Source organism: Clytia hemisphaerica, unplaced genomic scaffold (genome assembly GCF_902728285.1).
Source record: "Clytia hemisphaerica strain Z4C2 unplaced genomic scaffold, Clytia hemisphaerica genome assembly, whole genome shotgun sequence".
Classification (NCBI taxonomy): domain Eukaryota; kingdom Metazoa; phylum Cnidaria; class Hydrozoa; order Leptothecata; family Clytiidae; genus Clytia; species Clytia hemisphaerica.
This window is the reverse complement of record NW_027104561.1, coordinates 693,592-709,131: the sequence shown is the minus strand read 5'-3', so window position 1 is coordinate 709,131 and position 15,540 is coordinate 693,592. Positions and strand designations below refer to the sequence as shown.

The 15,540-nt window shown below is 38.1% G+C and overlaps 2 protein-coding genes across 2 annotated transcripts; one reads left to right on the top strand and one right to left on the bottom strand.

Moving 5' to 3' along the window:
* Positions 1-3,742: 3,742 nt before the first annotated feature.
* Positions 3,743-6,217, top strand: LOC136823238 (uncharacterized). The gene has a single exon (XM_067079419.1). It carries the CDS (start codon positions 3,743-3,745, stop codon positions 6,215-6,217), a length of 2,475 nt encoding a protein of 824 aa, XP_066935520.1.
* A 680-nt stretch (positions 6,218-6,897) lies between these two features.
* LOC136823237 (uncharacterized) lies at positions 6,898-9,868 on the bottom strand. The gene is made up of 2 exons (XM_067079418.1): positions 8,885-9,868; positions 6,898-8,526 (listed from the first exon to the last, which is right to left on the bottom strand). Exons 1-2 carry the CDS (start codon positions 9,866-9,868, stop codon positions 6,898-6,900), a joined length of 2,613 nt encoding a protein of 870 aa, XP_066935519.1.
* Positions 9,869-15,540: the final 5,672 nt, after the last annotated feature.

The following is a 15,540-nucleotide window of genomic DNA, read 5'->3' as shown; positions in this document are numbered from 1 at the left end:
AATTTTAGCGAGATTAATTTTAGCGCATATTAGCGAGTCAGGAAAATCTTGATTTTTTTGGATTTATTTTAGCGAATCACGATTTCAAAAAATTTCGCGTGGATAAATTTTAGCGAATACTCGTCTGACAAAAATTTCGCGTGGATTAATTTTAGCGAGGGCAATGATTTTGAGGAAAAAATAATGTGTTTTAATACAAAAATCAATATAGTAACATGTCTTTGTAACACAATTCTTGACTAAGAACAGAAAAACTTGGAAATTTACGCCCATATTACTATTTTTGATAAAAATATGAAAATGATAACAAAATGATAAAAAATGAAAGAAAAAACGTACTGGATTTATTTTAGCGAATCAGCTTTTCGAAAAATTTCACGCGGATAAATTTTAGCGATCTGTCAATTCGGTGTGTTTTAGCGAGATTTATTTTAGCGAAAATAGGGAAAACTCGCTAAAACGCTAAAATTAGTCTTGCTAAAATTTCTACGATTAAAGTAGTTATTTCACAAGCTATTTTACTTAGTTGATTGTTGTCTTATCACGAAATGGTTGCTAGGGTTAATGTGCCTGGCTGTCTATCTATCTATCTATATATTCTAAGTATTAAATGTCCTAAGCAAAAAAGGCTGATCAGCACTTAACTTATGCAAGCTACCCGACTTCACACCACTATGTACATTTTTACCACCAGCAAACTATTTGTAAATCAGGTTTGTTTTGATTTAACTTTGTATTTTAATGAACAGAAAGGTCATTCATTTGAGGGCTATGCAAGTTTCCCACCACTGGGATTTCACAGTATCAAAACAATTGATAAAAATAAATTTTATTTTATAAATTATGTAAATAGAGATAAAATGTTAATTTAGAGTAAAGTTCTGACGCATAGATAGTAAGAAACTCAAGCAAGCTCAAGGAGTCCAAACAGGTTGAAGTTATGCTCTGACTTTTATGCCAGAATAAAAGTTGTCAGAGAGACCTAGAGAAGAGATTGTCTTTCTAAGAAGAAAAGAATTGGGCCATTCTTAGGACTTATATTTTGATATGAAAATATGTATCTTAATAGTACAGTATTTAATTTCCATAAAAATAATAACAAATATTTTTCCCATATAATTCCTATTTAAAAAGTACAGAAGAATAATTCTTCTTCGGTACTTTTTAAGCTAGAGAGAGAGGCTTGTATGTATGTATGTATGCATACTTACTTCAGTATATTTCAGTTTGATTTGATGATATTCATCTGTCCACGTGGCACGTGTTTTATTCTACTTTTCATGTTTTTATTATTTTAGATGCTGTTTTAGAGCTTTAGAGCAAGCCTGTTTGTTTGTGTCTGATATCTTTTATTTATGATGACTAACTGACTGAATTAAAGTTTTTGTGATCTTTATCATCCTAAGTGAGATTTGAAAACTAAATAAAATTACCCCACCTACACACAACAACCACAAGCACAACACACTCACGCTGGCGACCTGCTAGAACCTAAAAATTCCCGCGAAAAATAAAATAGAAAGTTGTTTTGAGCAATAATTATTAAAAAAAGGTAGTACACCCAGGTCCGAAATTAGCTTCGGCTTCGAAAATTTTGAGGGGGTGACGAAATATTTCCGTGACAACAATTTATCACCCGACCAAAACATGTACCTGATTTTTTTATCCCCGACCAAAACCCCCGGGAGGGGGGGGGTACTAGGGCAAGATGGGTTACGGGGATGCTCCGCTGATCAGCTGGTCAGGGTACCTTTTTTAACCTCCACGAGTCCCAGTTAGGGTCGCAAAAACACCAAAATAGAAAAATCAGTCCCTCGTGTAGGGTGCCTATTTTTGGAAAATTTGGGAAAAAAGTAGAAAATTTGAAACTTGAAAACTTTTCTACTTTTCAGTCCCATTCAGGGTCACTTTTTTCGCAAATTTCGAGTCCCACGTAGGGTCCATTTTTCGAACCTCAGCGGAGCACCCCCGTCGGTCGACAAGGGTAGTACCCCCCCCCCGGGACCAAAACATTTACCCGAAATTTTATACCGCAACCAAAATTCAAATCTAATTGTTTTTACACCTTTATTTACCGAAATTAGTGCTTTAAACGTCGAATTACAAAATCCATTTTCGAGCTAGTGAAGGAAACCATTTCTTTTGGACAGCTTCGTCGGACGAATTTGAAATTTTTGTCGGGGAAAATTAAGTTACGAATTTGAAATTTTGGTCGGGGAAAAGTGCGTCTAGAGTTGACGAAATTTTTCGCCTGCCTTCAAACGTAAAGCTATAGTTTTTCATATTTTTATCCTGTATATATTATACAGCAAAGTAGTTTTTATCATGTATATAACTTGTGCTATACGTTGAGAAATATATTTACCTTACCTTACCTTACCTTACCTTACGAAAAAAACTCCGACTAAAAAAAAATCCGACATTTTTTTCCCGGATAAGGTATCCCGTAATTTAGCTCGGGATAGTTTACATACGGTTTACATTTCATTCTGGAAATGACGAAATTGATTGATTTTTGGAACACAAACTCAGCAAACTTTTCAAAGTTGTCTATAAAAATGCTTATGTGTATGCCAAACCTTCTACTCCAGAAACCACATGCTAGATCAACCAGTAAAGAACACTCTTTAACTTAGTCTGAATCGCAGACCTCTACAAAACCACAGGTAGTATAGGTCTGCTTAATGATCTACCAACCGCTTTCCGGTTCGCAAAGAAAATCTTGGCGAGTAATTTGATTGACATTGATATGCGCGCAAAAACGATCGTTTCGAACGTTTTCAATGGAATGTTTACATTTGAAATTCGAATCCCAGACCAGAAAAACAAAACAGAAAAAAGATAAAAAACAATCTGATGCGCGCATTATGTACAGTCTGTAGATTTATTTTTGACTTTTGCTTTTATAAGATATCTGGTCTGTAAATTTATCAAAACTTTTCCATCAGCTCTTCGGTCGAAGCTCAAAAAATACAAATATGAACACAAAAGTGAAAGAAAACAACCAGAAACACTCCAACCTCTTCAAAGATTTGAAGCTAAGTGCCTGAAAAGATACAAAGGCCACACAGTATTAAAAAGTGAATTGCCAAAGCTGAAGAAAAGTTCTTTTTTTGTTTTAACATTTAAAGGCCCTTGTTGAAGGAGCAACAACACTCCCTTTTGTAGAACCATAAAGAAGTAATGTCAGAAATATTCAATATGACCCCCAAAATGTACTGTATATACATAACAAGAATACCTTGAAATAATCTGCAACATATCTGTAGAACTGACAAAACAATTATCTGGAGCCAAAGTGATCAACGAATCCAGTGTGGTAAAAAATTATACACTCATGCAAGTCCAAATTAAAGCATCAAAATGTAGTTTTATGAAGCAAAATTTTGTTGGTGCACACAGAAGATACATCAGGGCACTTAAATTCAATAAATCTAATTTCTCATCTTTTACAAAATCTCCACATTAAACAAGAAAGAAGGAAGAAAAACAAGCAAACTTCCTTCCGCCTACTTTTTTTTCAAAATCCAAATATATATTCCAATCTATGATTTGGTGCCTCACAGAAAATTTAAACATTACGTAATGTTATATTTGTAGACACTCGCCAGCTAAAAATGTCTTTAGCCGTATATCGGATAAAGGCGGCAAATCTCTGGACAAAGGAAATATAGCTTATTAAGCATCCTCTATAAGGAGCACGAATCCGTTAGTGGATGCCAGCAGCCTATCTTTAACTCTGATGAGAAGGCTACAATGGTGGCAAGAAGGAGAATTTGAAAAACTGTTAAATGAAGCAAAAGAAATTCAAAATCGTCTAAATGAATTTCAAAGACAGTCAACTAAATCCTCTACAGCTGAGTTTACAAAGCACATGCTTAGGGGCAACATTAAAGCAGCTCTTCGTGTTCTTGAACAAGCCCCTAATGGTGGTATTCTTGGTTTAAATGAAGACACTCTCAGATCCCTCAAAGAGCTACACCCTGAAGGATCTGATGCACAGAATGACATTTTGTTAACTGGCGAACCTGCTCAAATTGACCCCATCGTATATGAATCGATTGACGGCACCGCAATCTTGTCCGCTGCACTCAAAACAAGAGGATCTGCTGGTCCCTCCACCCTTGATGCTGATGGCTGGCGAAGAATCCTTGCCTCGAGGAATTATGGTACCGTGGGTTCTGATCTTCGAACTTCGCTGGCTAACATGTTGAAAATCCTTTGTCAAACGCCTTTAGACCCAAACTCGGAGGAAAGAGACATAGAAGCATTTCTTGCTTGTAGACTTGTGCCCCTTGACAAGAACCCTGGTGTAAGACCAATAGGTATAGGAGAGGTGCTAAGGCGTATTTTTGGAAAGACTCTAATTCATGTGATTAAAGGAGACATAATGAATGCTGCTGGTTCGCTGCAAGTTTGTGCAGGCCAGCAGGCTGGGAGCGAGGCAGCTGTACATGCCATGAACTCGATCTTTAACGAACAAAGTACAGATGCCATACTGCTTGTAGACGCTTCAAATGCTTTTAATACCCTAAACCGAAATGCTTTTCTACACAACATCAAACGATTATGCCCAGCATTATCCACCTATGTCTCAAATTGCTATCAACGTAAGTCTAGACTTTTTGTAATGGGAGGCTCTGAACTTTCATCCTGTGAAGGAACTACACAGGGAGACCCCATGGCAATGCCAACTTATGCCATTGGTTTAATGCCTCTCCTTGATTTACTAAAAGAGGACCTTATTTCAGCAGAAGTAAAAGAAGCCGCCTTTGCGGATGACCTTGCCGGAGGAGGAAAACTGATTAATCTGTTAAAATGGTGGAACGAGATCAACAGAATTGGACCCAGTCTCGGATATTTTCCTAAAGCATCAAAATCCTGGCTTATTGTAAAGGAGGACCAACTAGAGGAGGCTAAAAAACTTTTTCAAGGCACTAACATCAAAATTACTAGTGCTGGTCGAAAATATTTAGGAGGAATAATCGGGACAGAGGAATCCAAAACAGAATATTTTAAGACCAAAGTTTCCAGCTGGGTGGATCAAATCTCGGAACTAAGTAAAATCGCTAAATCGCAACCCCAATGTGTCTATGCCGCGTTCGTCGGAGGATTTGTGCACAAGTTCAACTACCATCTCCGAGTAATGAGTGACATTTCCGACCTACTAGGTCCTGTCGATAATGTTATTGATGATTTGTTTATTCCTGCCATCACAGAAGGACATCGTTGTAGTGAGTTGGAGAGAGAACTGCTCGCCTTACCAGTAAAAATGGGAGGTCTAGGTATTCCAATACTATCAGAAATTGCAAAACTAGAACACCAAAACTCTGAACGTTTAAGTGAAACCCTGAAAAACAATATTATTGATCAAAGAAGAGATTTGAACCAAAGTAATGAACAAAATATGAAATACAAACTTTCAAAAGAGAGAGAGGTCCGGAATAAACAGAAAGTAGAGGATTTACGATCACGAATGAACACTGATGAACTGAAAGCAAATGAACTTGCTCAAGCTAACGGTGCATTGAATTGGTTGACCGCCCTCCCCTTAAAATCTGAAAACTCAGATCTGAGTAAAAGGGAATTTTTTGACGCCATTTCTGTTCGTTACCGCTGGCCACTTAAGCACCTTCCAACACACTGCGCTTGTGGAAAACCATACTCAGTAGATCATGCCCTATCGTGTGCCAAAGGAGGATTCGTCTACCAGAGACACAACGAGTTACGTGATACTATTGCCAATATAGTCAGCACCGTAAAGAAAGATGTCATGATCGAACCCCCTCTCGAAGCCATCACAGGAGAGGAACTACCATCCGGAACGATCCAAGAACCAGGAGCAAGGGCTGATATAAGTGCAATGGGGTTCTGGACTAGAGGCCAACGAGCATTTTTTGACATACGGGTTTTCAACGCCTATGCTCAACGGTACTCTAGGAAGAGCCTCAGAAGCGCTTTCGAAGCCAACGAGAGAGAGAAGAAACACCATTACAACAGAAGGATCATCGAGGTTGACCAGGGATCGTTCACCCCTCTAATATTCACCATTAACGGAGGTTATGGAAGGGAAGCCAGTCATTTCATAAAAGCTCTTGCAATCCTATTATCCGACAAACGTGATGAATTACTGTCTGTCACCCTCAACTGGTTTGTTGCGGACAAAGCTAGGACTTGCCCTTATAAGATCCACCGTTCTCTGCCTGAGAGGAAGTAGAACTTTGAAAAACAAAATCACAACAAAAGACTTTGAGGATATCACAATCAGTGAGTCGATTGGGTATTTGTCATAAAGTATATTTTATAAATTTACTAATTGAATTCATTCATAGTTATGTGGAAGATTTGGATATCTCTGTAAATTTTGTTGATTTTATAGTTTATTCGAAATAAAATTTCTTATTGTCAAATTTAAAAAAAAAAAAATAGTTTACATACGGATAGGATGGAGATGAAAGGGAAGCGCAGGGACATGGGAAAGTATAATTACAAGGTCTCAAAAGAAGGTTGTCTATTGCTCATTCCGACATTTTAAATTTTCCAGGGGTTTTGTTGTTTGGAATTGATTAGCTAACAGTTAGGTAGGGTCAGGGCATGGTCAGGGTTGCTAGTAACGGCTTGTCACTGTGCCGGGTGCATACTCGGCGCCTTGGGCCCCGCAGGGTTGCTAGTAACGGCTCGAATTTCAGTCAGGCTAAAAGTCGATGTCGGAATGAGCAATAGACAACCTTCTTTTGAGACCTTGTAATTATCGTCTCCCCGCAGATATGGCGAAATTTTGGGAAGAAGGTGAAGTGAACTGGTGAAGGAAGGTATACTATACTTATATATATAAAATTTTACTATTTCCTATTCCTAGAAAATAAGGACAGAGAGCCCTTTAAGAAGACTCTCTGTCTATCTTGCATTTTTCTTTGCAATAGCCAGTCCACAAAACTTTTCAATCGAACAATTCTCATTTTTAATTACTTGATCGAGTAAAGTCAAAGAAATTCTACCACGTTTGCAATTTTTATCATCGTTAAACATTAACAATTTACTCAAGCGACCAGAAGGCATTCTCACAACATGAGCTGCGTAGTTTCGTTGCTGTTGTTTGATAAAAACATTAACATCTGAGGTACCACATATAGTGTGAAGCTGGTTGTTGCTAATGACGTATCGAAAATCATTATTGACCTCATCTACATAACGAAATCCACCTCTGACCATTCTCCTCAAAAACATTCTATAGGTGACATCGAGGCGATCGTACTGGAGAGACGTTAAGTTCCAGTTCTGACATGAATACGTTAACCGGCTCCTGACGAAACTGTTGAGGAAGAAGATACGAACACGTAGGTTGATTTGGAAGTTTTGTAGCAGGTTAGACATTTGGGCGAATTTTACAATTGCAAGTTGAATTCGTTGATTGAGTTCTGCTTCCCCTGTGTTTGGTTGAAGGTGATTAAGGACAGCACCAAGATATTTGAATTCTTTGACATTTTTGAGTTGCTCTTCACGAAGAGATATGATAGAATCGAGATGTTGTTCTTGATTGATGGTCATTGTTTCGGTTTTCGAGACATTGATTGTCAAACCAAAGGCAGTGAAAGTTAAATCCAAAAGCTCTGTTGCAGCACTGATACCCTCGAGTGAAAGTAGAAAGAGGACGATGTCATCAGCATATCCACACCAAGAGAGAGTCGCTTCTCCCCAAGTTCTTATACCACTTGCTCTCATCTCGAATCTTTCTGCACGAGAGTGTGCTTGTGGGTTAACTCGATATTTGTGTTTGAAGTACTTGATTCGGTTATCATCTTTACATTTTTCGATAAATACTCTCATAACGAAGTCTAGATATAAATTGAACAAAAAGGGACTTTCGGGTCCCCCTTGACGCACACCGGAAGTCGTTTTGAAGGATATCATAGCATCGTCGTAGGTGAGGGTGGTATTTTCGTACAAGGTTTGAAGAATTTCGAAAGTTCGAGGGATGGATCTATCAGGGAAGCGCAGTTTTATACTTTCAAAGAGCCAGCTTCGTGGTATGTGGTCGAAAGCTGCACTTAGATCAACAAATAGAAGAAATGTAGGTTCAGACTTTTTGTTTGAAATTTGGTGAACTCGTTTGACTGTGTAGATACCGTCTGTTGTTCCACGGTCCTTTCTAAAGCCATTTTGCTCATCCGATAACTGATTCTCGTACCAGGGTCTGAGTCGTTCAAGAATCATATTAATGGCTAATTTGCAGACGGTTGATCCTATACTAATTCCGCGGTATTTTGTTGGGTCTTTCTTTGAACCTTTCCCTTTCCACAATGTCTTAAGTCTAGAGTTTCCCCACACACCAGGGATGTCGAGATTATCCCACAGGTTGAACATCATTCTCTGTATCACCTGAAGCATGATTGGTTCGGTACATCTTTTCAAGAGCTCCGGTTCAATGTCGTTAGATGCCTTATTATTTTTAAGTTTTTGTAAGTGTTTCTGTATTTCTTCAACGGTTGGGGGTGCATCATTTAATTCAGAATTCAATGAGATATTCTGTAGAGCATTGACGAAAATTGGAAGATTCAGAAATTCCTCAGGTGTGTGGGTTGTAGAAGGGTCTTCTGGGTTAAAATGTGTTTTTAAAATGGTTCAAAAAGTTTGTCCGGAGGACATGATCCAATGACTGGTTTTAAGGTGGTTTCTTCTTGCTTTTTGGCACGGGCAAATAATTTATCAAGTTCTCTGTTAATGGACAATTGGTTTATTTTCTCGGCTTCATCTCTATAAAATTGATTTCGTAGTTGTCGAGCTCTAGTTCTGATTTTCTTACGAACGGCTTTCACTTTTTTCGGACAGGCATTTCTCATTACCAATAGTTCTTTCTGTTGATATATAGTTCCTTAAGTTTTACATCCTCATGCCACGGCTGGTGTAGTTTTCGGGCAACTATTTTCGGAATCGTTTCGTCTGCAGCTTCTTGAATAGAAGTAATAAAGTGTTCGTTGAGTTGAGTATTCGATTGCATTTCTGGCTGAATATACTCAAGCTTGATGGAGAGATTCCTTTTAAAGTTTTGTTCTGTCTCTGCTCGATTCAGGGATTTGAAGTCAAAACGTTTCTTTGGTGATTTCATTCGATGTTTTTTATAGCGTGACATTTTGGTGCATGGAGTAGATAATTTTGCGATCACCAAACGATGGTCACTATCAAAGTCATATGAGTTGTATACTCGACAATTCATACAATACTGTCTCAACCAGCTACAACAGAGAATAAAATCATATACCTTTCTGGTGTTCCCATCTGGCGAGTGCCAAGTATATCTACGACAGAGTTTATGATTGAACCACGTATTCAAGACTGAAAGTTTGTACGATTGGAAGAGATCATGGAAACGTTCGCCGTTATCGTTGATGACCAAGTCTTCGACTACACTGTTCTCTCTCAAGGATGAACTGTAGAGTGATGCCGAGGTAGTAGCATTGAAATCCCCAAGACATATCACTTTTTGATTTGCATTTGTGGTAATGATTTGCTTTTTGAGAGTTCTATAGAACAGGTTTTTGGTAGTTATAGCACTCTCTTCTGTCGGGGCATAACAGTTTATAACTCTCAGAGAGCAGCCCGATACGATAACATCAATAACAATAATTCTAGAATTAACCTGATAGATCTCAAGAATGTCAATGTTCGGAGCAACTTTCACAACAATACCAACACCATGGTGCTTTTTCAACGTGTTACCACACCAATATATTTCATATTTATTGTTGGGATTGTTTACAGCGAACTTGGAATACTTGGAAGTGCTTTCGATGGTCTTCCATCTAGGTGAACAATCCAATGTCCGCCTGCCGATTATTGATTTGATGTTTGATTGAGTTGGATGCAGCATTTGTTGTTGCACCTAGAACAGAAGGTTCATCCGGAACAAAAACAAGGAACTTGTCTAGCTTCTTTTTGAATTCTAGCACAGGGCATCCACTTAAATTCCTCAATTCTTTAGGGAATATAGTTTTTAAGAAATTAGCCTTGTGAGCAAAAAAACTGCCTTGAGATATAGCCGAAAATCTCTAAGAATAAGGCAATAAAGATTCTCAAAAATTTCCTAAATAAATTTAGGAAACTTTTACCAGTCAGGGAAATCCCTCAATGGCGGTATACTGCATGCAATGTTGCGGTAGTTTTCATTCGTGTTTAGCCTACAAAGGCTTATAACAACTACATATAGTGCTGGTCGACAAAGATAAACAAATATCGACTATAAAAAATCGTACGAGAAGAAAGCTTTTCTTTATAAAAGAATCTGATCTACATCTACGGAAAGAATATTTTGTCTGTGCGTTAAAAACATGATCAACTAGCGGTATTGTATAAGGGTTGCGAAGCGATCCAGACTCCACCTCAATTCATAAGTTGCTAGCAAAATAAGAGACACTCTAAAAATCCCTCTAATAAAGCCGCTATAGTATCATCTATAGATGATAGAGACAGGGTCGTAAGAGCCTTAAAAATGCCAAACACACCACATAATCCACTGCGGCACAACACCCGCCGCCACCAGCGCAACGCTCTTTTTTTCCTTCTAGTTCTAGTCATTCTAGTGTAAATGGTGCCTTAATAAAATCGAACGATATTCGTCGAATGAACGAACATTTTTATTCAAATCACGAATCGTCTGTCAATAATCATCAATTAACATAAAAATAAAACAATTAAACAAAAATGTACAAAGATGGTTTGTTGGTTCTTCAGTCGAGGATTATGCCCTAAATAAGAGAATACCCAAGTTCAGTACAGTCAAGTATCAATATTTGAGGTATTACGAAAATCGCTACTTTTTGCCGTAATCGCTTTCGTTTTTAACATAAGGTCTTAGCAACGAGTACCCCGGGCATAGTTACGAGGCATTGAGAAAAAATCCTGACATAGAATTTCAAAAAGATTCACGCTATCATATTCTACATTACAAAATACACCTGTTCTATGTTGGGTTTATTTCTCGGTGTTTTGTAGGCTTAATTATCGTCATGCAAAGTAAATAAAACCCCCTGGAATTCTTTAGGTTTTGATAAGCAAAATACTTACATACTATTGTTTACTTTTCAGGTATTCATCCAATCAGAATTCACGCTCAGAAACTTTTCAACCAATCAAAATTCAACCGCGACGCGGGAAATGATCCAATCAGAATCCCGAAGCTAAAGACTTACAGCCAATCAGAATTTGTTAGCGAGCGGTATTCATCCAATTGGAATCGCGTAACACCAAAGCGAAAGTGAAAGTAAAGGCGGAAATATATTCTTTTTTCGACGTGATTTGCATATATATATTAGAACAGAAAGAAACGCCAATTTGTCAAAGATTTGTTTAAAACCACCTTATTTTTTGTTGAGTATCGCCTAAATTTATCGAGAAAATATGCTTTTCAACATTAATCTTAAAATCTCTTTTATTGTTAAGTATCCCCAGGGCTCAACGCCGAAAGAAAAATAAGCGGTCGGAACCGCCCTCATAGTTTAATCCCGGGATTGAAAAAACCTGGAGAAAACCTTTTCCGTACATATAATGTAGCTAAGGAATTTTAAAACATGGCATTTAAAGTGAAACAAGATGGCGGAGAAGTAGTGATTGGAGGTTTTTGTAATTAGACAGCATGACAAAGGTTTGTTATATTTTAGCATAACAAAGACAAACTCAGGAGGTAAGGTAAATTGCGTTTTGACTGCTTTTAACTGTTTTTCTAATAAAGAATATCTTCAAACTTGACTTCGCTGAAGTTAGAGGATTACCTTATCCAGGAGATTTTCAGTCTCTTATTTAAGAGAACGTTACCTATAGGAGAATTCTGTATGGTTGCATACCTTTTAATGTTCAAAACCAAAAAACTGAAACTGTTTCACTAAACTGCAAATGGTTTGGGTTTGTTTACCTAAACAAAGAAGTTGTTACATTGCTAATTCGATTTCTAGGATCTTGCCTAAAGTCACAGCAACGAATTTCAAAATGGTAGCCCAGCGGAAGAAAACATTAAAGCTTAGGGCATGTGCATGCGTGCGCTTAGTGAACCAGCGTAAACAAAATGTAGTGCTTGGTTAGAATAATGGTTTAGCAAAACAAAAAATCAAATGGTGCAGTTTGTTTGCTAAACCCTTGGTTTAGCGAACGAAGAAAACACAGAAAAAAGACTGTTGGCTTTGATCGTCTGTTTAGGTAAACTTTTAAATGAATCAATGCGTTCGCTAAACCCTCTGTTTCACTTTTTTGGGTTTTTGGCTAAATGGTATGCACCCTATGTTTCACAAATTTACTTCAGAGCAGACTATTTGCGCAATATGAAAATAAGATCACGTGAAAGATCACGTTTCCGTGATTCCGATGACCCAAAAACCAAAATAAAATACCTTTTCATTCTTTTTCAAACTTCGAAAAACCATAAATAGCCTCACTTGCATGTGTTGACGTTATTTTTAAAATAATGAAGAAATAGCCTTGACCTTCAAAACGCGTTTTTTCTCAAACCCCCTTATTTAGGAGAGACAAGAGCTACTCACTTTCTGTTTGACCCGCATTTTGACTGCGCTTAAAAAACGCGTTTCTTAAATATGGCCCGATCTATACATAGTTTGCAGAGGGGTATGAACCCCCCTAGGCTTATTTCATCCCCCCCTATATACCCATCCCCCCCTTTTGTAATGAAATCTTATCCCCCCTTTTTTTTACAGAAAATCCGTTTTGAAGGAAACTCGCTTTCCCACCTACCAGCAAAATTATCAACAAGAAAGAGTATGAAGTATTATAGTCAGGAGCCAACAATGACAGAATATAACTAGCGTTTTTCATTAATCTTGATCATTTTAAAATCTAATCTAAAATGTGTGTGTTCTGTTGAAAGTTCTTCAGGTCCCCCCTTTTTTATTTGATCCCCCCCTACATTCCCACCCCCCTAGTTTTTTCGGCAGATCTCGGTACCCCCCCTACAAAGGCCCTCCAGAAAGTTGGCATCCCCCCTATTAAAAAGGGGGGGTGCAAACTATGCTATATTATTACTTTTCACGAAATTCTCATGATGTAGATCAGCCTTTAGATTGATAGACCCTAACCATCCTAGGTCCACGAAACAAAAGCAGAACTCAACCAAATCTTGCTAGAAGGGAGAAAAAAACTTGCTGAGTCGATCTATGAATTTCAAAACTTGCGCAAAATGATGAGAAGGCCAAAAATTAACGAAGAAAGAATAGTCTCCTACTTAAGAGACCTTCTCTTAAATAGAGTATATCTCTTATTTAGGGCATAATCCTCGACTGTTCTTGGGCAGTTTTGATTTAAAATTCTTGACAAATTCGACAAATTTGATTACCTCCGTACTTCTTTATCATAGATAGAATATCCACTTGATTTTGCAATAAGGTAAGTTTCGTTCACTAAAAGAGCACTCTTTTCGCCCGCGGGACTTGCAAAAACCTCTCATTGATTGACAGACGGTGACAGAAAGGATCTTCATCATCTAACAGCAAAATAAACATTTAAAACCGAAGAACCACTGCTTAGATTGCTTAGATGGGTGCCGCCCGCACGGCAATCTGATCAACTTCAGATTCTAAGTCCGTGTTTCGGCTTCCGGTAATTTTTTTGCTGTTCACTGCTAGGGTACACCATTTTAAAACGGCATTTTTCGCAGTCCTAGCTACCAAACCGAGAAAGTTTTCGTGGCTTTAAGCCAAACCATTCAAGGTCATTTTGATAAAATCATCGGTTTGAAGATGGGATAGAAGTTAAAGGTACGTGCACAATATAGCAAAACTGCTTCGCTCATAAATTCGCTTCGCAATTATGTACAAAAATTGCCTGTTTTTTCCTTGAATCTTGAATTCTGATTCTTGAATGTACTCCAATTGCGGTATATGAAAATTGTAAAATTGATGCTTATACTGCAATTGCAGTAAAAATTTACTACCGCAATTGAGGGATTTCCCTGACTGTTTACTGCTGACGCCGGAAATAAATGCGCCATGCCCCAGGCCACCCCCCCCAGAGGAATAAATAGATAAATTGACTGAATTAGGTGAACAGGTGATCAATTACCAAATCAAACAGTACTGTAGTTGTTTGGAAGAACGCGATGGTCTTTGGAATATACTCTTGTAGAAATTCTTTTGATGATAACATCATCTAATACACCTTTCCCGTAATTCAAATTTCTCAGAAATGGCCCAGGAAAATGTGCGCTCCACCGTTGTGTATAAAATTTTTTGGGAGCTAAAAAACACATTTTTGCCTGCGAGGGGTTAGGGAAAGTGGGATTTGAGCCTCTAACTTTTGACAGCGACCTAAGGGAACGCAGGCAAAAACGGGAGACCAAACAGTGGAGAGCATCAAAATAATGCGCTCGCATCAGTTTTACGAATTACAGGAAGGGTGTTAGGTGTATTCTTTGATTTGTCTTTTACACAAGAGTATTGACAAACTTTTCCAGGGGGGGGGGTCTGCTGGGGTCTGAGCCGTGATTTTGCAAGGGCTAACCTGAGATCAGATTGTGGTTGTTTTCTGCCCACCACCACGCGCTGAAGCTCTAAAGGGATGGATCAACTCCAGAATTCAGGCAACTTTCGTTGACGTCAAATCAAATTTTTCATTTTCCTGTGAACTTTGAACGGTTTTTACTAAAAAAAAGCCGTTCGACAATTGAATTTCAATTGGTCGATTGCATTCGATTTGGTTCGACTGGTTCGATCGTCGATTCCGTTCGATTGAGATCGTCTGGAGATTTAACTTTGTATTTTAATGACCAGCCAGGGTCTTTCATTTGAGGGCTATGCATGTTACTTGTTACTTGCCCAATCTCACGGTATAACACTTTAGACTCGGGGTAGGCGGTAAATTAGTAAAGTGCCAAACATCTTTGCAACATTCGAAATTGTTTTCCGACGGGAGAAAAATAAGTTGCAACTATCACTGAACAAATGTTTCTGGAAATGGAGGAAAATGTAGTTGAAGGCTGAAACTTTGAATGTTTATCAGAAAAAGGGTGAGGAATTCAAAAATCACAATCGCTAATTTTAGTTCTTTGATTTTCATGTAGTTTTTTTCACTTTTTTGCTTCTTGCTTCTACCGTCAACTGCTCCAACTTGGGACGAGTGTACACAACCTGGGACTTGTTAATATCTGGCCTGTATTTTCACTTACTGTTAAATCTCTTTGACAACAAATTTGTTTTGATAACTCTACCAAGTTTATCAATCATACTTTCTGTCATAACATGTCACGATAACTTTCATTGATAGCGCACCCTTTTGACTTTTGTTTTCATTCAAAATGACTGGACGCCGAATGGAGAATTAGAGAACGCCTACCGCCTAACCGCCTACCACTCAATGGGATTAACAAATAGTGAGTGTGTAACTTGCTGCGGGAATGACGTCAAACGCTCCGTTTTGCCACTAATTTGGTATTCTTCGTTACAGACACTTGCGCGTGCTCCACTGCAGATTTTTTCATATTTAATTCAATTTAAAAGCCTACTCGGTGCAAAAGAGAAATCGTGTATTCTTTAATACGCGGTTCAT

Coding starts and splice junctions, on each gene's coding strand:
- LOC136823237 (XM_067079418.1), bottom strand. CDS start 9,868: ATGCTGCATCCAACTCAATCAAACATCAAATCAATAATCGGCAGGCGG. Junction 8,527..8,884: donor ACCAGCCGTGGCATGAGGAT/GTAAAACTTAAG, acceptor AATGCTCTACAG/AATATCTCATTGAATTCTGA.
- LOC136823238 (XM_067079419.1), top strand. CDS start 3,743: ATGAGAAGGCTACAATGGTGGCAAGAAGGAGAATTTGAAAAACTGTTA.